Source organism: Rhinoderma darwinii, chromosome 13 (assembly GCF_050947455.1).
Source record: "Rhinoderma darwinii isolate aRhiDar2 chromosome 13, aRhiDar2.hap1, whole genome shotgun sequence".
Lineage (NCBI taxonomy): Eukaryota > Metazoa > Chordata > Amphibia > Anura > Rhinodermatidae > Rhinoderma > Rhinoderma darwinii.
In genome coordinates, this window is record NC_134699.1 from 22,575,606 (window position 1) to 22,600,357 (window position 24,752).

At 43.1% G+C, this 24,752-nt stretch overlaps 2 protein-coding genes across 3 annotated transcripts in view; one reads left to right on the forward strand and one right to left on the reverse strand.

The window, feature by feature from the left end:
- Window positions 1–1,504: 1,504 nt before the first annotated feature.
- On the forward strand, window positions 1,505–8,486 carry MIEN1 (migration and invasion enhancer 1). The gene is made up of 4 exons (XM_075845721.1): window positions 1,505–2,321; window positions 4,531–4,628; window positions 5,202–5,278; window positions 7,856–8,486. The coding sequence occupies exons 1-4, from the start codon at window positions 2,293–2,295 to the stop codon at window positions 7,937–7,939; spliced, it is 288 nt and encodes a 95-aa protein (XP_075701836.1). The 5' UTR covers window positions 1,505–2,292; the 3' UTR covers window positions 7,940–8,486.
- A 1,925-nt stretch (window positions 8,487–10,411) lies between these two features.
- The window catches only part of ERBB2 (erb-b2 receptor tyrosine kinase 2), a 63,412-nt gene continuing 49,071 nt past the window's right edge, over window positions 10,412–24,752 (reverse strand). For both annotated transcript variants that reach the window (XM_075845960.1, XM_075845961.1), the window contains exons 12-27: window positions 24,117–24,316; window positions 23,605–23,737; window positions 23,424–23,514; window positions 23,180–23,337; window positions 21,080–21,127; window positions 20,854–20,992; window positions 20,647–20,769; window positions 20,464–20,562; window positions 19,457–19,642; window positions 18,033–18,188; window positions 16,448–16,523; window positions 16,216–16,362; window positions 15,917–16,014; window positions 15,660–15,836; window positions 15,075–15,351; window positions 10,412–14,273 (exon numbers count right to left, since the gene is read on the reverse strand). In XM_075845960.1, coding sequence (XP_075702075.1) covers window positions 13,915–14,273; window positions 15,075–15,351; window positions 15,660–15,836; window positions 15,917–16,014; window positions 16,216–16,362; window positions 16,448–16,523; window positions 18,033–18,188; window positions 19,457–19,642; window positions 20,464–20,562; window positions 20,647–20,769; window positions 20,854–20,992; window positions 21,080–21,127; window positions 23,180–23,337; window positions 23,424–23,514; window positions 23,605–23,737; window positions 24,117–24,316 — 2,467 coding nt within the window. In that variant the 3' untranslated portion in view covers window positions 10,412–13,914. The remainder of the gene's footprint in view (window positions 14,274–15,074; window positions 15,352–15,659; window positions 15,837–15,916; window positions 16,015–16,215; window positions 16,363–16,447; window positions 16,524–18,032; window positions 18,189–19,456; window positions 19,643–20,463; window positions 20,563–20,646; window positions 20,770–20,853; window positions 20,993–21,079; window positions 21,128–23,179; window positions 23,338–23,423; window positions 23,515–23,604; window positions 23,738–24,116; window positions 24,317–24,752) is intronic.

Here is a 24,752-nt window from a genome sequence, read left to right on the forward strand (position 1 = left end):
AGTTTCCCCGAGACTTCTAGACATTGTGGAATATTGGGAATATACCACAGTTCCCCCATAATGACAGCGGCAGTGCCCTAACAGTTAGGCTCAGTGCTCCCACAAAAACAGCTGCACTGTCCCATAAGGACTACTTTAGTGCCCACATAATGATAGTCATAATATTGACAGCCACAGTGCCCCTAATAACAGAGCCAGCCACAGTGCCCCCATAATGATGGCAACAGTGCCCTTTTAACAGATTCAGCTAAGATGCACCAATAACCATGCCTACAGTGCCAAGGACAGCCTCAGTCCCATGATTATAGCCACAGTCCCTCCATAAAACAGTACCAACGCATTTAAAGAATTTAAACAAAATATTGCCTCCAACTTGCTCTCCCACTGTTCCAGAAAAAGGTCATCCAAATATCACCTCGCCTTCGGGCCTGGTCATAAAAGAAGGCTATCTGTCTAATAGGAGAGATGGATGACTGAGCTCATGGCAAGAATATAGCATGGACAAAAGGGACAATTGCCTCATAGCCTCCGCCATGCTCTAAACTTCCATCACGCCACATGCAAAGACTATAATTTGAGCATTAAAGAGCATTATTTTTTGGCACAGCATGGCACCGCTATGTGTTCACTGTATGGCACTAATATGTAGACACTAGATGGCAGTATTATATGGGGAATTTATATTGCATTACTTAGGTATTATATGACAATGATATTGCATTGGTTTTATGGCAGTATTGCTATACTCGTTTCCCTTCACAGGTTAACACACCAGGATTGGTCTTCAAGTCAGAAATTATACAGAACTTTTAGGCTCTGTTCACATCTGTGTCGTGAACTCCGTTATGGTGTCCACCGTTTGGAGTGCAAAAATAGCGCTGCATGCGGCGCCGTACCTATAAGTCAATTCTAATGGAATTTGCTACGGAGCCTCCAACGCAAATGTGAGCATAGTCTTACCGGAGAGATTAGAGGATACAATGAAACCAGAACAACAAACTCCTGCTCCTGAAAATTGGCCTGCGGTGCAGATCTTCAACCTGCAGAATATCAATTTCTCTAGAAAAAACTGAAATTCTGCAGTGGTTACGCTGTCTGTGGACATGACCTCACACGGGCAGCCAATAACGGTTTGGTATACAGAGTATGTATACCAAAAAATAAGCGATCAAACGATTGCATTGTGACGTCCCCTAGTGAGACTAAAAGAAATAACTAAATACATTTTGATAAAGATTTAAAAAATAAAACACGCCGACAGATGGAAGAATTAATGCGGCAACATAAAAACTATCTTTTGCAATGAAATGTGCTTTTAATTGTAGTAAAATATATTTTTAAAAAACTATGCATATTCCGTATCGCCGTAATCGTACCGACGCATAGAATAAAGATTACACATTTACATGGAACAGTAAATGCTAAAAAAAAAAAAAAAAAAAAAAAAAAAAAGGCAAAATTGCAGGTTTTTTTTTTCCACAACCCCCCCAAAAAGCTAATAAAAGTAAAGCAATAATTCATATGCAGCCCTAAATTGTGACTCGTTCCGCAAAAAACACGCTCCCGCTTACACAGACGGAAAATGCAACAGTGAAAAAGATGCTCGTCCCCAATACAGGTCAGTCCTAAAGGGGTTAATGGAGATTTTTTTAAGAGAGCGTGACCTGTACGTATGGGCGGTTTTACTTTAATAAAAGATTCCATGGCGTGCAAAAGTGCGACATATCAAACTCCCCTGAAATTGATTCTTAGAAGTAGGCAAGTATGAAAGATGGACACCTGGGAGCTATGCCCGCCACCAGTGCCGTGCCTCACCTCGCCTCACCTCGCCTCACCTCACCTCACTAGTGCTTATTTGGCTCCATGCTCTTCCTAGGGGAGTGCAGGCTGTTGCAGCAATCTATATATCACTTTATGGCTCGAGGTTCAGGTGCTAGGGTGCACTTTCTTTTAGTCACATGATATTATAATGACATTTTCAATCTACATGTTCTCATACTGGTGAAAATAATAACATCATTATTTCAATGCAATATAAAATGCTCTTCTTACAGACTACAGCAGCTCTTCCGTATCAGTATAAATTACCTGCCGCTTGTTGCAATATATGGAAGGCCAGCAGGGGGAGTTGCTTCCTCACAGTCACTATTTGGGAGTAGAAATTGTCAGTGAGGGCGAAAGTAGATTGTATTAGAACCGGAAGTAAGTTGCAGTAAGGGCGGAAGTGAATTGGGGGAAGATTTAGAACCAGTTTATATTGCAGTAGAACAGCTGTGAGCCTGGAGAATAGCGATGACTGTGAGCCTTGTGGTGGAGTACTGGTGAGGACAGGCTGGTGTGCAAATTATTGTATCGGATTAGTATTAGATGGGGAATTGTGGAACTACAGATTGCCGCAGACACTGGTGCCCCTTGGCATTCTGGGACCTGTAGTTCTATAACAGCTGTCGACTGTCTCTATAAATAGTGATAAGGTAACCCAGGGTTATCTGAAATTATAAGAAATTAGGTCTGTCTTCATTTCTCAGAAACGGTGCCACTCTTTTGCATAGGCAATGTATGGTATTGCAACTGATGCCCCATCACTTATATGCTGCGATACCAGGTATAACCTATAAGCAAGGGAGGCACTGTTTCTGGAATAATAAAAAAAAACAGCCTCTTTTTTCTGATCTTAGATCAACCCTTTCAAGGGTTTATCACTAAGAGAGGCCCCTGGAGGATTTGTAAGGTGCTGGTCACATGATGGTTGGGGTCCATCATCCCGTACATGACAAGCTGGTATTCATCCATTAGCCGTGTGTTATTTAGGATCTCGGTTTTAGAGGTTTTTTTTAATTGAAAAATAATAATAATAAAAAAAAAAAAAAAAATATGTATATATCCCATGTCTAATAAATAAATATATCCTGAAATCTACACAGAAGTTGACACATAAGGGGTTTTCTGGGACTTTAACGTTGCTGGCCTATTCTCTGTCATAAGTATTTGATAGATGGGGGTTTAAAGACCCTCGATCAGTGGAATGAAGGAGCTTCCATCTATATATGTATATGTGTGTATATATATATATATATCTCTATCCCGGAAAATCCGGTACTTTCTTTAACCATATGTTGACCCGATAGAAATTTACGGGAACGTTACAGTATATTTACTTTGGTATAAAAATGTATATGTCAGACGTATGTCCCAAACTTGGTGTGAACATCTACATTAGGCCTCATGCACACGACAGTATTACCGTCTATCCCGAAATACTGTCCGTAAATACGGATCAGTAGGCACCCGTATATACGGATCCATCCAAAAAGAGGGAGATTGCAAATTATGTCATCAACACGTTGCCTAGCAATGTTCCCGTAAATACGGACGGTTTACGGATGCACATCAGTATCCGTCCGTATTTACAGAAGCTCCCATTGACTTCTATGGGAAGAGTCCGTGCCGTAATTACTGACAAAAATAGGACAGTTTCTATAGTTTTTTTCAGCACGGACACCCATCAGTAAAAATCCTGACAGGTGTCCGTGGCCAATAGAAATGAATGGGTCCGTTATTACTGATGAAAAATACTATCGTGTGCATGGGGCCTTAGGCCCCATGCACACGACCGTGCCCGCAATCACGGCCCGCGATTGCGGGCACGGCCGGCCGCTGACTGACAGCCGCATTTTCGGGCAGTGCTCCCATACAAAGTATGGAGGCACGGCCCGCAAAATGCGAAAGAACGGACATGTTCCATAATTCCCGGAACATTTCCACGGCACTGACACCCTTCTGTAGTGCTACGGAAAGGTGTCAGTGTTCAATGAAAGTGAATGGCTCCGTTTTTGCGGAGGTTTTTTGCTGTCGTGTGCATGGGGCCTTAGTCTGGGTTCACACTTGGGCTCACATTTCCGTTGTTCTGATCCGCCATAGGAGCAGAATGGAAAAAAGTCACGTGACCGATGCTAGCGGTGCACAATGGAGTCTGCGACAGAGAGTTAGGTCGCAGTCAGTGCTCGTCAGACCAACAGCCATCTCTCTCTAGTCGCCTATAAACATGGATGTTTATTTTCAAGATGTAGACACTGCAACAGACATGATGAAATCCAACATGCCCAATCCTCCTTTTCTTGATAACTGTCCTCTGCGGTAAAATACGGGGCTGCCGCCATACTCAATAGACAAATACAGACGAAATCGGTGGGTCGTCCCCCACCACCCTCCCCGGAAGCGCAACTTCTGACTACTTTCTTAATTGGTCAGAGGGCAGGAAAGGGGTTTTGGCAGGGGAGACATTGCCCCCTAAAGTTTCCTTTAGAGTAGCTGTACATGATTAAACAAAAAAAAAATATTAATCGGGTTTCTTTCAGAATCACACCTGTTCACATGTTGAAGTGACTGTGGCTGGACTGCAATACCACACACAACCAGGTGTGGCACTGTTTTTGGAAGCAAGCAGCCATGTTTTTCTAACTCTGTACAACCCCTTTAACCAGTACTTGCAGTGTATGATCAATAATACTGGGATTCTGTTCCATTTAGTGAGCCCTGCGGGTTTAAGTCTCACTATGAGGAGCTGGCTGGCGCTGTGCTGGAGGAGTTTCCTGAGGTCAGCATTGACTCCCGTCCTGGGGGCACTGGTAAGAACTTATTCATATTTTAGAAGTGTATACAGCTCCCAGAATACCCTGACCGCTGCAGAGTTGTAGTTGTGTAAGGCTACATTCACACGAGTATATCGGATTCACGTGCATGAAAAACTAGCGTGAATCTGGTACGTGTGTTGTGTTATGCATCAGTGTGCTTTGTGGGTGGCATACGTTTTTCACGCACTCGCAAAGCACATTTTTTCTTTTTCAATCGAATTGATGTGCAAATCACGCACTGCACACGGATCTGCATCCGTGTGCGGTTCGTGGTTTTCACGCACCCATTGACTTCAATGGGCGCGTAGGTGCGTGAAAACGCACCAATATAGGACATGCAGGGAGTTTCAGCGGACTCTCGCTGCGTGAAAACTCCATCATGTGTGAACAGCCCCATTGAAATCAATGGGTCCTTGTGCTGCTCGTGATTTCCATGCGCAGCACACGGATGTTATTCACGCTCGTGTGAATGGGCCTTTAAGGCAGGAGATCACTACTTTACACCATAGACTGCTGCGGCAGGACGATCTGTCATCACTTCTAATTCGATCCGTTTTCTGCTTTTAGGAGCATTTGAGATTGAAATAAATGGAAAACTTGTCTTCTCCAAGCTGGAACTTGGAGGATTCCCCTATGAGAAAGATGTGAGTATTTCTAGAGCAAAACTATTCCGCTATTGGTTCCCAGAGAGATCCTACATCAGGGGGGCACAACCTGCACATGCAACCCGCAAAGTCATCCTGTGCAGCTCCCAGTGGCACTATTTGGCCGGCACTACTAGATACACTGTTATTGGGCACTGTGTGGCTGGCACTACCAGGCTCACTGAGTAGTTAACAATACTGGGGGCACAGTGTGGCTGTTACTGTTATGGGGAGCACAAACTGTTCGGGTATGTGCACATGATAACGACAATTACGGCTGAAATTACGGAGCTGTTTTCAGGAGAAAACAGCTCCTGCATTTCAGACGTAATTGCTCGTACTCGCGTTTTGCGAGGCGTCAATTACGGCCGTAATTTGGGGCTGTTCTTCATTGAAGTCAATGAAAAACGGCTCAAATTACGTCCTAAGAAGTGTCCTGCACTTCTTTGACGACGCTCTTATTTTACGCGCCGTCTTTTGACAGCGACGCGTAAAATTACAGGTCGTCGGCAAATGCATTGAAATGAATGGGCAGATGTTTGCCGACGTATTGGAGCCGTGTTTTCAGGCGTAATTCGAGGTGTAAAATGCCTCGTTTACGCCTGAAAATAGGTAGTGTGAAACCAGCCTTAATGTGTTATGCCCAGCACAGGCCTGACGGGCCAGTACAAACTGGTATTCTCTCTTTGGTGCCCTTTTAATCCTTGTGTCATTTACTGCTGCCTCAGACCCTGCAGTGCGCCAGTTTTACACAGTGAACCTTTGAATGGGTATTCCAACCTAAATAATTATGCTATATCCCCTGATGGACACTCCAGAGAGAATGAGATGAGGTGGAGATGTGGCCACGCATGCATTCCGTTCTCTCCTTTGTAGCTCATGGGAAAAAATGGAACCCCACCTGCCAGACATTTATGGCATATACTGTTAATATTTCATAAAGGTCTCAGATGGGGAGACCTCTTTAACGTTTTATTGTGACCCTTAGGCCGGATTCACACGAGCGTGTTCAGTCTGTGATAAACGGTCCGCAGGTCGGCCGCATTTCCCGAACCGAACACACTGCAGAGAGCTGGGCTCTTATCGTCATAGTTATCTATGACGCTAGAAGTCCCTGCCTCTCCACGGAACTACTGTCCCGTACTGAAAACAGCTAGGCAGCGACTCCTAGCGTCATAGATAACGATAAGAGCCCAGCTCCCTGCAGTGTGCTCAGTCCGGGAAATACTGCCGACATACGGACCCTATATCCCGGACTGAACACGCTCTTGTGTATCCGGCCTTATAGTTGGTACAATCTGACAATCAGGCCCTCGGACCAGAAAAGGTTGTGCACCCCCTTCCCTATATCTATTAGATAGTGCTAGTGGGTTCATCAGGGACTATAGGCTCCTATGTACACTATTTAAACCTAAAAACGAACCAATTGGGACATATCCCTAAAAAGAATATTGTACTCAATGTAAAAAGCACAAAAAATATCTTTATTAAATATAATGACAAAATAACACAATGATAGAAAAAGAGAAATGATACAGCATATACGGAGACATATACAGCAGGGTCAGATGAAAAAGACCATGACCGACAGAATCAACCATATACTAATGATCACTAACACGCTCAAATAAAATTGAATAATAACACAAGCCCAGGGGTGTGTAATATAAATCCCACATATAGCAAAATGCTATCAGCTAAGAATAGCAATGCAAGGGTGGCCTGTAAACTATCAGGGCCTACACAAGGTGTAATAATGCGTGGGGAGGGCAGGATAACATATGGCAGCATACATGTGGTGATAGTACGTCAGAGCCAGCACAATGTATAAAAAGGTGCAGCTAAATGGATATACATATAATAATGCGTAAAAGGTCAGCACAGTGTAGCTAAATAGATATACGTATACTGCTGTATTTAAGTCAGCACAAGTGAAGAGTGCAGCTGTTGACGTATATCAAAAGATATTGTAGCGCAGATAGCCATAGGAGAGTACAGCTGCCATAGCTAAACAGTATAGCCCAAAAATAAGTACAAGTTAGCAAAGGCACATACACATACCCTGAGGCATGTTTGGAGAGCGTGGAGGATCAGAAGATCTGGGTGAACAAGCGCCTCGACGCGCGTTTCGCCCGATAGACCGGCTTCGTCAGGAGGCTCTATGTACACTATGCTAAGTAGGAATCCTGAACCCTCTCGACCAATCAAAAGTTCAGAAAGCCCTCACGTGACACCTCATTCAGGATTAAACTGATTTTGATGCGGAATGAATAGTGTTGTAATGGCCAAATTATCTCACTACGGCCACCATTAGACTGAAATTTGGGGTATGAGAAGAGCCGATAACCATCCACAACTATGTATGTAAATGTTACTAGAGGTTTTCAGATATGTGAGAAAGTCGTGATAATGGGTTGGATTTTAAGTAATAAATCCAACTGGAAAAAAACACAGCCAACCGGAAATAGCTGATAACCGAGAACAATAATTCTTAGTGAATGGAGATAAGATAGACTTTAGGGTTATTGCCCCTGAACGGCGGTATACAGTAACGTTGTATTAATCTAATTTCTTCAGTTGATAGAGGCCATCCGAAAAGCCATGAATGGAGAACCGGTAGAGAAGATCACCAACAGCCAAGCACCTTGTGTCCTCTTGTAAGAGCTCAGAGCGTGTGTCCTACAAACCCTGTCACCAGTCTTGGGGTGGCAGCATATTTCTAATTCACACTCCCAATCTTCTGATCCATTAAGCCCAATATTGGTATTCATCATATTCATAATTTACTACCCTTTTTTTGGAAGTAATGTTCCCCGGCCGCTCCTATATGCCCCCCCTGTCTGCACTACTATATGTAGCCTGGATGACCTCTGTGTATATACCTAGACAGGCGTAGCTCTATTATGGTATGTACTCTGCAACCTACAGATGGTTTGTTTGCAGGTGAATTTGCAACACAAGTTTGCACATACATCGCTCCCCCCCCCCCACAAGAAACGGCGCTACCCTTGTCTATGGGCTGTATCTAGTATAGTCAAGTGACTAGGGCTAAAATGCAATACCAGACACAGCCCATGGCCAGGTGTGGTGCTGTTTATAGAGAAGAGAAAGCACAGCCTGGTATCTAATCTCATACAACCTCTTTTAAATAAGTGCTAAACTTTTTTTACATGCTTTGAGAAGAGAGAATAAAAAAAAATGTAATTTTTTTTTTTGTTGTGTTTTTTTTTTTTCGGGGACTGGTGTATAATTTATTTATCCATGGTTGTTGTGGATGCTCATGGATGAACTCATTCCAGTGTGAGACATTAGAACGGCTGCTGTCCATTAGTTCATAGTAAATCCTCTTTAATAAGTGCCAAATGAACAGGAAAAACTGTTAGGCCGGGTTCCTACAGGTCGGACACGCTGCGTAAAAATCACGCGTTGTATCCAACCGGCATCCCACAGGACATTCCATAAAAAAAAAAAATTGCTTTTTGTGACGGAATTTCTGCAGCGGAAATAAAGTGCTCATACTTACCCTCTCCCTCTTCTCCGCATAGTCCGGCCTCCTAAGATTACAGGCCATGTGACGCTGCAGTGGTCACATAGCATGAAACGTCATCCTAGGAGGCCGGACTGCAGGAGAAGCGTTCTGGGAAAGTATATATTTTTTCCATAGTTGCGACTTCTGCGGCGTAATCGCTGCAAATACGCCGCAAAAGTCACAACACTTGGCTTTATGTTGCAGGTTTTGCATCCCCATTGGATTCAATGGGGAAAACCCAATTTATTAACGTTTACACTGCGCTTTTTCCGCAGAGTGGGCATGAGATTTTTTAAATCGTATCCACTTTGCTGCTTCTGTAAATGCTGCGGAATTTTCACACATAATTCTGTTGCGGAAATTCTGCAGCATTTACGCCACATGGGATGGGTTCCCATATAGCATAAACGCTGCGGAATTTCCTTAGGGCCTCCGTCGCAGATCTGGCCAAATATAGCGGCTGCGCTATTGTTTCTGGTAAAACCACAGACACCCCGACAGAGCCCATTAAAGTCAATGGGTTTCAGCGGCTGCTGGGGGTGTCCATCATACAACGGCATCGGCGCTTCCGGTATTTACATTATTCTGCTCCTTTGACGGAACAGAACAACGGAAGCACCCAGCCTTAGACTTCTCTCCTAGGGATATGCAGAAAATGAAAATTCTAATACAACCAATAGACCAGGAGAAAAAGCATTATAAAACAACATTGAGGTATATGTCTCTTTAATGTTTTAAAAGCATTTACAATACAGTAAAAACCAGGTTTAGATTTGTTGTAGCCACCCACCGTGAAATTAAAAATGTGCCATTGTGAGGAAAATAGAACTTTTCTAGAAGGCATAATATAGACTTATAAAAACACATTCTCGAAATATAAAATCTAAAATATACAAACTTCATACAAAACAATAACAAACTTCAGGTAGCAAAACTTTTAAAAACATCTCATGATATTTTGCAGGAAGACGGAATTTACAGTGATTGTGGGTAAATGTGGTGCTATGCCCAAAGTTTATAGTGCAGTGGGCAGTGTCTGGGAGATGGGTAGAGAAGAAAAAAAAGTGGTGGTGACTACATGAGAGTGTTGAGTATAGTAACAAGGGCTCATCTACATGCCGGTCTCTGAGGGCTGGATTCACTGCCATATTTTTGCCAACAGTGTGGACTGATCCCTACACGTAGTAGGAAATCCCAGTTGGGATCAACTCGGATGTTTGGTTAAAAAAATGGAAGGGAACATGGACCTCATGTACAGCTATGGTAATGACCTTTTAGGCCGGGTTCCCACGGAGTGTTAGGGTATGTGCACACACACTAATTACGTCCGTAATTGACGGACGTATTTCGGCCGCAAGTCCAGGACCGAACACAGTGCAGGGAGCCCGGCTCCTAGCATCATAGTTATGTACGACGCTAGGAGTCCCTTCCTCTCCGTGGAACTACTGTCCCGTACTGAAAACATGATTACAGTACGGGACAGTTGTCCTGCAGCGAGGCAGGGACTCCTAGCATCGTACATAAGTATGATGCTAGGAGCCCGGCTCCCTGCACTGTGTTCGGTCCGGGACTTGCGGCCGAAATACGTCCGTCGATTACGGACGTAATTAGTGTGTGTGCACATACCCTTAATGCTGCGGAATTTCTGCAATGGAGTTCTGTGCGGAAATTCCGCAGCATTTATAGTCGCAGCAAAGTGAAAACAATTTGGCAAATCTCAGGACCACACTGCGGAAATAAATCGCAGAAAAGTCATGCGGAAAGTGTTCGGCGGTGCGACTTAAATCTGCAACGTGTCCCTTTATGCTGCGTGTTTGGCCCATAGATTTTAAGAGGAAGCATAAACTACGCACTAATAAGTATTAACTAATAAGTACAGCGATTCCGTAGAGGAATCAGAGTAAAAATTGCAGAGAATCCGGAGGTGCACAAACATTTTGCTATAATCAATGCTTCACCCTAAATCCGCAGGTAAAATCAATATGCGCAGCAAAAATGCTCTAGTTGCTGCAGATTCCTGTGATTAATTTACCTGAGTTTTTTTGAGATTCGCCTGCAGATTTTCTGTTGCTAAAAATCTGCAGCATATCCTGCCTGTGGGAACATACCCTTAGGCCTTGTTCACACAGTGCAGATTTGCTGCAGATTTTGCATGTATTTTTTTTAAGCCAAAACCAGGAATGGAAGCTAAAAAGAAAAACTATATAAAGGAAGGGGCCTTAGAGGTCTGCTATACTGGATCCAATTCTGGTTTTGGCATAAAATGCTTGCAAAATCTGCAGTGTGTGAACAAGACTTTAGAGTAATAATGACCAGATCCGTTTCCCAAAATCCGTTAATCCAGTGGTATTTTGTTAGCTGTTAAAGGGGTTGTACAGGGTTCGAACAACATGACTGCTTTCTTCTCAAAAACGGTGTCACACCTGTCCACGGGTTATGTGTGGTACTGCAGCTCAGCCTCATTCACAATACAGCTAAGCTGCAATATCCGACAAAACCTGTGGACAGATGTGGCGCCATTTCTCAATGAAAGCACCCAAATGTTTCTAATCTTCTACAACCCCTTTAATCCAGGTCAGTTGTCACAATGGATTTGGCTATGCTCATCAGTTGTAATCCTTTTAAAGCTTTTATACCATGGCTATATCAACCAGTAGTGTTGTTATAGTAAAACTTATCAGCGGCATACGTAAAAACTAGATTCATGAATCTTACTACACAGCAGACTGCTAGTAACACATTAAGGGTAACCTGTGCAAATGAATAATTGATCAGAAGTTCTCAAAACTTTACAATATATGGGTTATTTACTATTAGAAAAACATGACTGCCTTCTTCCAAAAACAGCACCACACCTGTCCACAGGTTGAGTGTGGTATTGCAGCTCATCCTCATTCACATCAATGTTTTTGAAAGAAAGCAGCCATGGGTTTTTTTTCTGATCTTGGACAACCCTTTAAGAAAAATCTGATTAATATGCCAGGCTGAGATGGGACACGATTGCTGGTCACCAGTTTTCTCCTTCTCTGTTGTCAGGACAGCGCTAATGAGACAATCTGGTTGCTAGGCATACAATACCTAACAATATAAACCTTTTAGAATCCCTACCAACCAGTCTGTCTGATAACTCCGGTCAAGCGCCATTTTTATCTGTCTCTTACAGCTCTATTAATCAGATATTTGCAAAAAATAAATGTGGACAACCTCTTTAAATGTTGTTCCAAGGAAATTTCAATAATAACCATTGTGCATTAGAAAAGCTACTTTATATAAACAATATATACTTACGAACCATTGGTACAACGTGGTATATATATATATATATATATATATATATATATATATATATATGAACACAACCTTTTCCATATCCTGTGCAATGGCCCTATGCTTGCATACAAAAAAAAATGGGCACATTTGCTGCCTGGATCCTGGCTGCGTGATCATGACTAAGTGGATCAGGACAGCGAACCTGGCATAACCACATGACATAGTTCAGTCTCTGCTCTTGACTGCCATACTGGTGGCGATCTTTGTTCTTACCATCGTCAGTTTCCTCTAGTGTAGACAAATAAGCAATCTTTGTACATAAGGACGCTGTGGTGAGGAAGCTACAGAATAAAGAAAATACTCGTTGTCGTAATGAAGATAGTTTTATACTCTCAAGAAGATGTCATCCCCCAGACCACGAAGTTCCAGTAGAGTGCCAGGAAACTCAAATAATCAGTTCCTTGTCACTAGGTGTGTAAAACGTAGTGCTCCATTGGAGCAGGTAACCGTGAAAACAGTCATGTCATAATATTGAGAATTCTGGGACAGGAAGGGGATACAAAGTGTGTCTCCCCTGTATTACCCTATATACAGAGGACTGGTAACAGTGATTATATGGCCAGCTGCCTTAAACTCTCCGTAGGAGGATCACACAAATATATGACCTCTGTATTCCCTTCCATATTTAATTTCTTTTATTGCCAAGTACTGAATTGGATAGGGAATTGGATCTCATCACGAGGAAAGCCATAGCTCTGATATTCTTGTGTGAACAAGTCCTTATTGGTCGTCTATGATTAATCTTACATCCAGCCTTAACCTTTGCTTTTAAAAAACCCAAAGGACTCATGTGCACGGCTTTGCCATGTGCACATACCCTGTACATCTTCACGCAGAGTCCCTATAGATCCGTATTACTGACCCGTAGGCACTCTGTGTGTTGCAGTATAGGGCCTCTCTAAAGCACCGTATTCACCGTAACAGCTTCATGATGCGGCAGGCCACCATTTTTTGTCTCATGGATTACATACGCGTGTGCCACGTATTCAGGCTATGAGTGCCGTATTCTGAATCTGTGTAGATGTATCCGTAATATGGCCGTGTGCGTGAGCCCTAAGGGTTGTGATGTTAAGAAATTCTGATCATTGATCCCAAAGCGTCAACTGTTCAGATAAGCTGTATCGAGTCCATGACAAAATGAAAGATTCTGGCTCCGCTATGAACCGGCCTTCCATTAGAAATACTGTGTAATTCTGCTAATCGAGGCTACACAACAGATTGTATGAGCTCTATCTACTTACAAGGACGGTCCATGTTAACAACATTTAGCTTATTACAGATGTCTATCTCCATCAGTGCTCCTGTAGGAATACACAAACTTATGCATTAGTAAAAATAATTGTAGTAAATGTTAAACAAGTTACGCCCCATGTATGAACTTCTTAAACATATACCAGATTTAGTTCATTTAAATACATTCATCTTGTAAGTGTCTCTTGTGCATTCACAGTTCATTTCACTTAAAGGTTAGCTGCTTTGCATTAAACAAACCTCTTAATATCTGCTCCATTTCCAGATTAGATGGTATATGTAGTGTACAAGAGGTTAGATTATAGAGACAACCCAATAGAGGTGTTCCATCTACGTAAGAATGGCCAGGACTTTCACATCTGCCTAAAAATCCATTGCCGATTGATCAGCCCAATGCAAATAGGTCAGCCATGATTGTGTAGACCATAGCAGATTCATTTTGGAGACAGTTCCTATTTATGTCCTTTTATATGATGTATTTTTGAAAAACAGCTGCCTTTATCTGGGTTACGTAATACCAACTCATTTATGCAGTCACATCCCGAGGCCTTATCATTGCCTCATCTAGTCCCAGGTACTCTGGGTTTTCTGCAGTTGGAGTAGTAAATCCATTCTGTGTAGGGTTTAATTCACCTTCCGCTTTGAGTTCATGATTCCAGTAATAAGGATTGTCAAAGGCTTGAGGGAAAGAATTCGGCAAGTGCATTCCCGGAGGGGGAAGATAGTCTGGGTTTTCCACAGCACCCATTGCTAATGGACTCCTTGGCTCCCTGATCATACCATTCCTACACAACTGTCCCTTAGGCCTCTCGAGAGTTGACACGGATGTTCTTGGTGTCTTCACCGGGGAGCGACTTCTGCTTTGTTCCCTTTGGTTTACATATTCTGCGTTAGAAAAGAGATGAGACCAGAGCAACAGATTAGATTATCAGACCGTCATTAGGACAGATGCCTTACATTTCTGCAAGACAAGTATTACCGAATAACCAATCTGATCTGCAAACTCGGCGCCTGCTGCATGCAAATGAATATCCCGGTGGATGCGCCTACACCCAGACTGGGGATCCTTGGGCCCACCAGAAGACATTATTCTAAGGGACTATCCTCCATCTTTACTGATTCATAAGTGTTTATATCGTTGTACACACAGGACATATTATTAATAAGGTCCATTGATTATTTGCACAAGAAACTTCTAATCTTAGAAGTGATTCACTCTAAATTCAGCTTCAAATGGGGTTGTCTTCTGCTGGACCTCGGGTGCCCATTATTGTGTCATTCTTAGCCCACTGGAGGATCCTCTAGTTTTCAGGTCAGCCAGTCCAACCCTCTATGTATCTACTACCTTATTAAAACATCTTGTAGATGCCACCATGTAAGTATGGTATAAGTTACCCATTATAAGCGTTCTCTAGGATTAGAAAAAAAAGATCTTTTTTTTTCTTCTTACAGAAACAGCTCCAGCTCTGTCTATGGGCTGTGCGTGGTATTGAACTCATCCTTGAATGGTTGGACAGCCATGTCTCTATTTATGGAAGAAAAATCAGATCCTTTAATTTAATCCTTGACAACCCCTTTTATATAGCGTTAGTCTCGTCTAAAGTAAAGACTTAAAAACATATTATAGAGAAAGCAATGGCCCTGGGAGTTGCTGTATATATTCTGTAGTTACTTCACTTCTAGTACCTGGAGGGTATACTGGAGATCCTGGTGATATGCAGCCATCTGTCTCCAGTCCCCTTCCATCCACTGTGTCCTTTCCTCCGAGCAACGTGGGGTCCCCACAATACCTGTGCTTAAGACTGTTTTCCTTGGGGTGTGGTGGATCAAACACATAGTCTCCTTCACTCAGATCATCAGACTCACTGGCATCTGACACATGGGACAAAGTTCGAGATAATAGAGGTTCCACGTGACCGGTTTCATCCAACGTTATCTGGTCTATCTGTGTCTCTGCTTGACTCTGGGGAGAAAAGATTGGAACATCTAGTGAAGAACCTCAGTATTATCAAGTGTAGCACCTCCATTCCATCAGCATACAGTACTTACACAGCTTTTTATTCTGTAGACCTATGTACAGAAGTATTGTCCACTTTTGAAAACCCCTTTTGAAATGATATACCCCCTCTTGTTGCCAATCGAGGGTGGTTGCTGCTGAGGGGGCTGCCCAATACACAAGATCATTGGCTAAAATTGACCAACTTTAATCTATAATGTATGGTCAGTAGCTGAAGGACAATAATACCATAGATAAGTGAAACTGCTTCATACCTGTGTAGATGATATTCGACTGCGATGTTCCACTGCTGTATCATCACATCCAAAAAATCCCTGGTGAGGAACCAAATACTCCTCAGCATCTACCAAATCCTCTATGGCCGCTTCTTGCAGCAAATCGCTATAGAACTGAGTAGTCAAAGGGCTGGATTGGGCCATGAGCTCTTCATCCTGTAAAAGAATGTAGGTTAGAAGGCTTTGGATAAGTAACCGCGCTAGATGTCATTCTAACAACATCTCTAGAATTATACCTCAATGACCACAAAGCGACTTGGATCTCGAGCCATGCGGGAAAACTCAGTGACTAGCTCCCGAAACTTGGGCCGGCACTCTGAGTCAATCATCCAACCTGGTCAATAAGAAGACAGAATTTTTAGAGTAGAATTGTAGTATTAGTTTAAGCAATGGAAACATTAAACATGGACGGACTTAGGAAAGAAGAGGAAAGACAGGAAGTCTAAAGAGTTACATCGTTTTTAGAAAAACATTTGAGAAAATATTTTGGTTGGTATGCCGCAATGTTCGCAAGCTGGAGACTTCCATTACTTACATTTCACCATGATCATATATACATCTATAGTACACACAGGAGGTTGAGGGAGTCTTTCCCCTTTCTCCAGTAGATCTGGAATCTCTCGAGCTGGGATCCCATCATAGGGCTTGGCCCCAAAGGTCATCAGCTCCCACACAGTAACTCCTTTGTTAGAATATAAACAGATGGTGATACACTAATAACATTGCATGTATCGCTCCTGAGATTTTTTTAAGATGACGCTGCTCACCATAACTCCACACATCACTCTGATGGGTGAACTTCCGATGCAGAATGGATTCCAAAGCCATCCATTTAATGGGAACCTAGAGAATAGAAAAGACACATAAGGGTTAGCGTTCACTGCTGATTCTAATGGGCAGCAGTAAAATGCAAGCCGAGAGTAAAGGTGGCCATACGCTTTATATAAATGTTGTCTGAACCCGCCGGTTTCGCAAGATCGTCCAACTATCTAATGTGTATGGGGGTTTTCCAACTCTCCCCAGATAGAGGATGTCAGGAGAAAGAAGGAACGGGCATGTTGGGTTTTACCATGTCAGATCCTTTGTTCCTTGGGAGATAAGCCATTACCAGGGGTGTCTGGCAGTGGCTCATTCCCCTCTTCCCATTGAAAAAACATGACCGCTCGTCCAAACGTGCTTGTTTATGGTGGAGTTGGGAGGAAGAGTTGTTAGCCGACCGCTATATCCAGTGTATGACCAACTTTAGTACATAAAATCCTGAAGGATCACTCCAGGCTGGTTTAAAAGATTTGCCAAGATGCACAACAGGGTGAAACCCTGCACATTAGGCCTTATTCACACGAACGCTGAATATGTCCGTGTGATGGCCATTAAAACGGCCGTCATGCGAACGCATGTATTTCAATGGTGCCGTTCACACGGACGTTGTTTCAAAGGACTGTGTGAAGGGTCCGTTGAAAAATAGAACGTCCTATTTTCTTCCGCTTTCACGGATCCCTCCATAGACCCAAGTCTATGGGGATCCGTGAAAACGGGTCCCACGCGGTTGAAACTCGGACGTGAAAAACTGCCATTTTTTATGTCCGAGCTTTCCCACGTTCGTGTGAATAAGCCCTTAACGTGATCCTCTCACTCTTATTATTATCCCATCAATAATCTGATACAGGGACCATGGTACCATTATGTAGCAGTTGCACATTTGTCCTGGTGTCTGAAGGGGCCCAGAAACCCCTCTGTCACATAAGAATACCTCAGTTTAGTAAGGCCAGGATCACACACACAGTTTTGATGCAGTTTTTGGTGCAGTTTTTTTAACCAAAGGCAGAGAGGTGGATCTAAAAGGAAGGAAATGTATAAAGAAAAGACTGAGGCGTCTCCTTTCTTTTGAGTCCAGTCCATGTTTGGCTCAAAAAACTGATTAAAAAAACTGCATCAAAACTGTGTGTGTGAACCTGGTCTCATTGCTATGACACAGTTGGAAGGCCCTGGTACAGAATTGGTATTGGGTCTCAAGTACACCTCTGCTTTGTACCATAAGAATATATGAATTGGACTAGTGCAGGAAGAGATCTATTGTACTTATGTTCATTTTACTCCTGATTTTAATTTGTCTTCTGTTCTCCTGGATCCAATTCTGGTTTTGGCTTAAAAAACGCAAACAAAATCTGCAGTGTGTGATCGAGGCCTAATTGTATACTAGTAACTATGGTTTAGGGACGAAGCTGAATTGTGAATGCAGCCATCCAGCCACTAGAGAAAAAACTGCCTGCGGTGTGTATGGGTTGTATGTGATGACTTTGGTGTAAATCCAGTCCCCAGAACAAGTTCCATGAAGGCATCCCGGCTGTTTACCTTTCCTCCATCTGCATGATACTCCGTTTCATCCACATCCAGCAATCTTGCAAGTCCAAAATCTGTGATTTTTACATGCGCTGGGTTTCTCACCAGAACATTCCTTGCAGCCAGATCCCTGTGTACTAAGCGGATGTCCTCTAGATATGTCATACCCTGGGATTAGCAAAGACATTTAACAGTCAGCAGCACATATGCGTAATTCTATGTCGTGGAAGACCCCTTTTAAAGAGTGATGTGGTTGCATATCACTAGGATATGTTATCATTTAATGAAGAAATAGTAAAGGGAGGAAACCTCCAGCTCACCAGTTTGGTGCGTCTCCGGACTCTCCGCTCGGATCCCCGCTGCGGCTGGCGGTATGTATTGGAAGAAACAGAAGAAATGATCCAGCGCTGAGTCTAGTTGTTGGTTAAAAAGGAAGCGATGTTCCCACCTTTATTGGGGTGATGTAGGTTAAAATTGTAGGGAGACGCAGTCCCAAGGAGAATGTGAGTAGGCGGTTCTGCCCTGGCCTACGCGTTTCGAGCAACTCCTGTGCTCTTAGTCATGGCAAAGAAATGTTTTCTTTGCCATGACTAAGAGCACAGGAGTTGCTCGAAACGCGTAGGCCAGGGCAGAACCGCCTACTCACATTCTCCTTGGGACTGCGTCTCCCTACAATTTTAACCTACATCACCCCAATAAAGGTGGGAACATCGCTTCCTTTTTAACCAACAACTAGACTCAGCGCTGGATCATTTCTTCTGTTTGTTATCATTTAATGGTCAGTGGGGGTCCAACCTCTGGGACCCTCACCAATCCTGAGAACAAAGGGACAAAAGTCTCTGCGCAGGAAACAACGGGGCTGTGTTGCTTTTCCCTGCAGAGTGAGTGGATGGGACCAGCGCTATGAAGACATTACTGGAAAGGGCTTCTGCCCCTTTGTTCCCTGAATGGGAACAACTAATCGGACGCTACAGCGCTAGTTAACCCTTCCTTCTTAGGATCACTGTGGTCCCCGACAGTTGGGCCCCAACAAATTACTGTAGGAAGTGATGGCATGTCAGCACGTTTAAGGCCCGCGCCCGTAATGAGGGTCTGTGATTACGGGTACAGACGGCCACGGAGAGTCACCCACATTTGAAGGCCGTGCTCCTATTATAAAGTATGGGAGCACGGTCCGTAAAATTAAAAAAATAGGACATGTACTATTTTTTACGGAAGCTTTCTACGGCCTGGACACCTTCCCGTAAATATACGGTAAGGTGTCCGTGAGCCATAGAAATTAATGGAACAGTTTTTTGATCCGCAATTACGGTGCGTAATTGCAGACCAAAATTACGGTTGTGTGCATGATGCCCAATGGTGGGAAAATCTGTTCTATAGTCAGGAAGGAATTACACTACAGTTTGTAGACAATAAAATACTTTACTATAGCATACCTTGGCAATTTGGACGCACCAGTTGAGAAGATCTCTGGAGTGAATATGGTCTTTATTTTCTCGTACATATTCCAACAGACAACCGTATGGCATGAGCTGAGTAACCAGTTGTACTGTGGTGGTCAGACAGATACCCAGCAGACGGCATACATAAGGGCTCGCCACCCCTGCCATCACGTATGCTTCCTGGAAAAAGCAACAGAGCAATGTTTTATGGCTGATATATTGCTAGGTTATCTAGCAGAGCTGAATTTGTCAACTGTTTGGATTGTGCATTTTTCTAATGTTTTTTCGCCAATTTTTTTGTCATTTGCATCTTCTATACATCCGGAGGCTGAAAATCCACACAGACCTAAGGGTATGTTCACACGCCCTGTTTACGGACGTAATTCAGGCGTTTTTCGCCTGGAATTACGGCCGAAAAAACGGTTCCAAACCGTCGGCAAACATCTGCCCATTGAATTCAATGGGTCTTACGGTGTTCTGTGCAGACAGGCTTTTTTTTTACGCGCCGCTGTCAAAAGACGACGGCCGCCTCAAAGAAGTGCATGTCACTTCTTGGGACGTAATTGGAGCAGTTTTTCATTGACTCCATTGAAAAACAGCGCCAATTACGTCCGTAATCGACACCGCGACAAACGTATATTACGTTTGCGTGTGAACATACCCTAACACTGCTCACAGCTGACAGTTTGCTGCAATTGTGTCCAGTATACTATGGTATGTAGTAGGTCTATAACATCTAAACAGCAAACAGTGATCTTGAAAATGGTTAGGAATCGAAATACAAAGTATATTAGAAAGTTGTGGAATTTTTCATTATACAATTATTACGCTTGATTTACCTAAAGCCTGACACAGGTTGAGTTAGGAGTTAGCGGAGATATTTGTAAGACTTTAGGTTTACTGCTCCTTTAAGTTATCTGCTTTAGTTTTACACTGGAAATAAGGTGTAGTAGATCATTCACAGTGCCGCCCATCCACATATACCATTTCGTAGTACTCACATCCAGGATTTCCTTGTTGGCTTTTGGAGATGTGTTCTCTCGCAATACCTTGATTGCCACCTGAATTTTTACATTCTCACCATCCGGGATCCATATGCCCTAAAATATTTGCAATTTCAGATTCAGATCCACGTCCCTAGAATGGGCCAGAAATGTTCTTCTATGGAAATAAAATGTTCCTACCTTATACACAGTGCCAAATGCACCGGACCCCAAAATCTTCATCTTCTTCAACTCGGTTTCCTTGAGGATCCTCATCTGAGCCTGGTTAGGCATCGCTCCACTGGGAGTCAAAGGCTCCACCAGCTAGAAGAAGAATAAAATGACTGTGTATAAGGTTTTGTCTATCACCGATCTGCACTATTCCACATCATGCCCTAACCCTCGCACCTCATGTTCCTGAAGTATGCGCTTTAAAGTATGCTTCTTCTTCAATTGACTGCTTCGCCTGATGACCAACACAAGGATGACTGCCGCTGTCATCAAGAGTAAGACGCTGCCTGTCACTGCCACTATCATATAGGTTTGGCTGTGAAGGAAGGCGATACACGATAAGAGCATACGACATATAGACTCAAGGAAAGTCTACTATGTAATACCCTACATGGGCACTCACCTGTTATTTACAATGATGGGGCACCCCTTATCGTCTTGTTTATCACACCTGAGAAAAAAAAAGGAAGAAATTTTACTATCAAAAGTGCCCCCTGAACCGAGACTTGCTCTTAAATCACTGCATTAATAGGTGGGTTTGCAATTAAGACTGTCAAAGCTGGAAGTGAATGTATGAAACGTGTCCAGGAATAGAAAAACATGGCTGCTTTCTTTCAGAAACAGTGCCACACTTGCGCATCGGTCGTGTCTGATACGGCTCAACTCCAGTGAAGTGAATGGAGCTGAGCTGCAATACCACACACAACCTGTGGACAGGTGTGGCACTGTTTTTGAAAGAAAGCAGCCATGTTTTTCTAATCCTGTACAACCCTTTTAATAAGTGCCTCATGAGCACAAATCCTTAAAGGTGTTGTCTGAAATTAGAAAAAAAGGGTATGCATTTTTCCCAGAAACAGTGCCAATCCTGTCCATAGGCTGTGTGTGGTATTGAAGCTCTGCCCCTCTTACTCAAATGAGCTGCAATACCAGCCACAGTCCATAGACAAGAGTGGTGCTGTTTCTCTAAGGCCCAGTTCACACTGAGTTTTCTGGCGCTTATTTTGACGCGGAAACCGTGTTCGAATCAACATAAAAAAAAAAATTAAATCGGCCCTAAAAACGCAATGAAAGCCGCGGAAAAAACGCACAGGCAGGTCAAAATCTGCCTCAAAATTCCTGAAGGAATTTTGAGGCAGATTTTTTCTGTCTGCAAAATACTCCGTGTGAACTAGGCCTAAAAAGAATTTAAAAAAAAAGTTTCCAATGCTGTACAACCCATTTAAGTACATAAAGGAAAGGACAAGCTGCCAATATTTTATCTTTGTTTTATCAACCTGTTTATTTGCTGATAAGAAGAACATTTCTATAAGAACACGCTACTCTATTCCCACAATCCTATTCACTTGTCGCCTTAGTGGATTTACTTATGCCTCGAATAGATGCAAAGGCAAAAAACTCTCACTGTAGCTGAAAATATTTTCCCATGAAAGTCATTCTCATTGTAGCAAAAATCACGAGGAGACCATAGACGGAGCCCTATGTTTCTAGGGGGTCCACGAAGAAGAAGGACGCCCCAACTCAGTGCATCCTAGTGCCCGTTGGGTGGGGAAAACCCTCGAAAATGTAATGTTTCCAAACAAAGGAGAAGAACCAGTCAGAGGGTTAATACTACGATTCTCTCCTACAAGGTGTATGTGTGTGTGTGCGTGGGGGCAAACAAACCTGTGCCCTTTATACTCTGGATATGGGTACACGGTGGTGTGGACAAGTGCCAGAGGGGGACACCATTTTTAGTTCCGCTACAGGGCGCTTTCTATGTACACCACAGTAAATGTACAAAACATAACACTAAACGCTAATTCTACCTAAAAAATACTCTGTAAACAGAAAAAAAGGTCCCCAAATACTAACTTTAGGGACAGCACATGCACTTATTTAATATATATAGCGCAACCAATATTTTGTTGCACAGATCTATGTAAAGCAACACCCCCCCCCCCCCTGCACCCATGTTTGCAAGGGCTAATTTTAAAAGGGTGGTCCAGGATTAGAAAAACATGGATTCTTCTACCGAAAACAGCACCACACCTGTCCACAGTGTGTAAATGGTATTGCAACTCGGCTACGTTCACTTCAATGGGGCTGAGCTGCAATACCACACAAAACCTGTGGGCAGTTGTAGCGCTGTTTCTGGAAGAAAGCAGCCATGTTTTTCTAATCCTAGACAACCCCCTTAAGTATGATCACTCTTACTGTGATGTTATACTAGGCTTATTTTTATAATACTGGAGACCCCGTTTAAAGGGTGTCGGATATGAGGACGGCCCTAACACACATTCTGCGTTAGTCTATAGAAACACAGTAGTACAAAAGTATGTATCACGTGTTGTTGATATACAATGGAGCTTCATACTCAAACCATGAAGAGCTACAACCCCATAAATATCGCTTCATTACCCCAAGTGGATATTTCGCAGTATGCATATATTTTACAGCATATTTTCAACATAGAATTAATTGTTCTCCATGCGATAATCATGAATGTAAAAAAAGTTTCACATACGAATGCGAGCAGTTAACCGGGCACAGCTGGCAGGTGCCATCTTTATCTGCATACTTCCAAATGGGCACAAAAGAGTCTACTTTTTTTCCGCTTGGACACTGGTTAACGCAAGTGGCTCCGTCCTTGTAATGTGCACATTCCAGACACTGATCTGCTTGCTGGAAGAAACAAGGTGTTAGGTTATAATGTCTAATCATCACTGTACTGTAAAATATGTAGAATATATAGAATCAGATGCACCCACCGGGCCAAGGCATGTATTAGATGCGTTCTGCGGCATGCATTCTGGGTGACATGCTATACATTGGCTTCCATTGATAATTTCTCTTGGCTCGCTGCAAAAGATAAACGGTTCATATAATAAAGTACTATGTACAAGGGTTTTTTATAATAATTTCAGTGTGACCTCAAACAGTAACACTCACCCATCGTCAACATTGCAAGAATCCACACAGTCAAGCCCACGTAGCAGGCCGTCACACTGGATACACTGGGATGCCTCACTGCCCCAGCACTCCGCATTGGCACAAAGATGGAAGCATACGTGCCCATCTTCCTCTGAAAAGTAGAAAATAATATTACATCAAAGTAACTTGAAAACGCATGTGGTGGCATTTAGCACCGTAGGTACCCCACTACTTAGCGATTGTTGACTCCATTGCCATGGATGGTGTGAACCTTTGCAGGTTCCTACCCGAAGATCATGCCATACTTTTCCCCTACATTGACTGGTAATGATGGGTGATCAGTGGTCTTGGCCACCTCTCTGGATATTTATGCTCGGTCGGTGAAGCTTTGATTTAAGGGAACAGTGAGATATTTCCTCCTTATAGTTACTTTCCATATTTTAGTGGAAGGCTTCTAAATGAGGCAGGAGAACATTCATTACATGTTAGTTTAGTGGTCCCCTGCTGAGCTTGGCTATATCCCGACTTACCACATGTAGTCTGTGGGTTGTTTCCAGTCTTCAGCATAGTCTGTCTGGAATTCGTGAAAATTTTGGACCATGGCACAGAATCCAGGAAACAGAGGTTAGAGTTTCCCTCTATCAGAAGAAGTCCGCTGCTGATTTCTTTCAAGGACCGCAGTCCGAGGGACGAGATGGAAAGATTGCGGATAACCAGTGAATATGCTCCACTGCAAAGAGGTACAAGAAGTAATATGTGATAAGGCACAGCATTTAATACAGAGAATTGCGCCTCAATGAGGTGGGTATACAATCATGCTCCGAGTGATAACATTTCCTTGAGAAGCGTCTAAGAACCATCCGATTGGATATACATTCAGCAGTAAGACAGTACACATATACTGGTGGCTAGTTCTACAGTCCTATTACAAACAGTAGCAGATGGACATAGAAAAAGCATAGCAAAATTCTAAAGTGGCACCCATCCTGGTGCTAGATAACCACCCCAACACCCTCATCAGGGGCTAAGAAAGCCAGCATTCGTATAACCTCCACCCATCTCATACCCTGTAAGATTGAAGGTCTACCGGATGCTCAAGCGGCTCCTCTACCTTCCTTGCCAACCTTGCAGTGCGGTGAAGTGGAACCCTGCCCAGATTCATACAA

Bases quoted from the DNA above. Each gene is read 5' to 3' on its own strand.
- MIEN1 (XM_075845721.1), top strand. From the start codon at position 2,293: ATGACTGTGAGCCTTGTGGTGGAGTACTG. The intron at 2,322-4,530 runs GTGAGGACAGGC...TGTTCCATTTAG, and splicing joins AGCCTTGTGGTGGAGTACTG to TGAGCCCTGCGGGTTTAAGT. The intron at 5,279-7,855 runs GTGAGTATTTCT...TAATTTCTTCAG, and splicing joins GATTCCCCTATGAGAAAGAT to TTGATAGAGGCCATCCGAAA.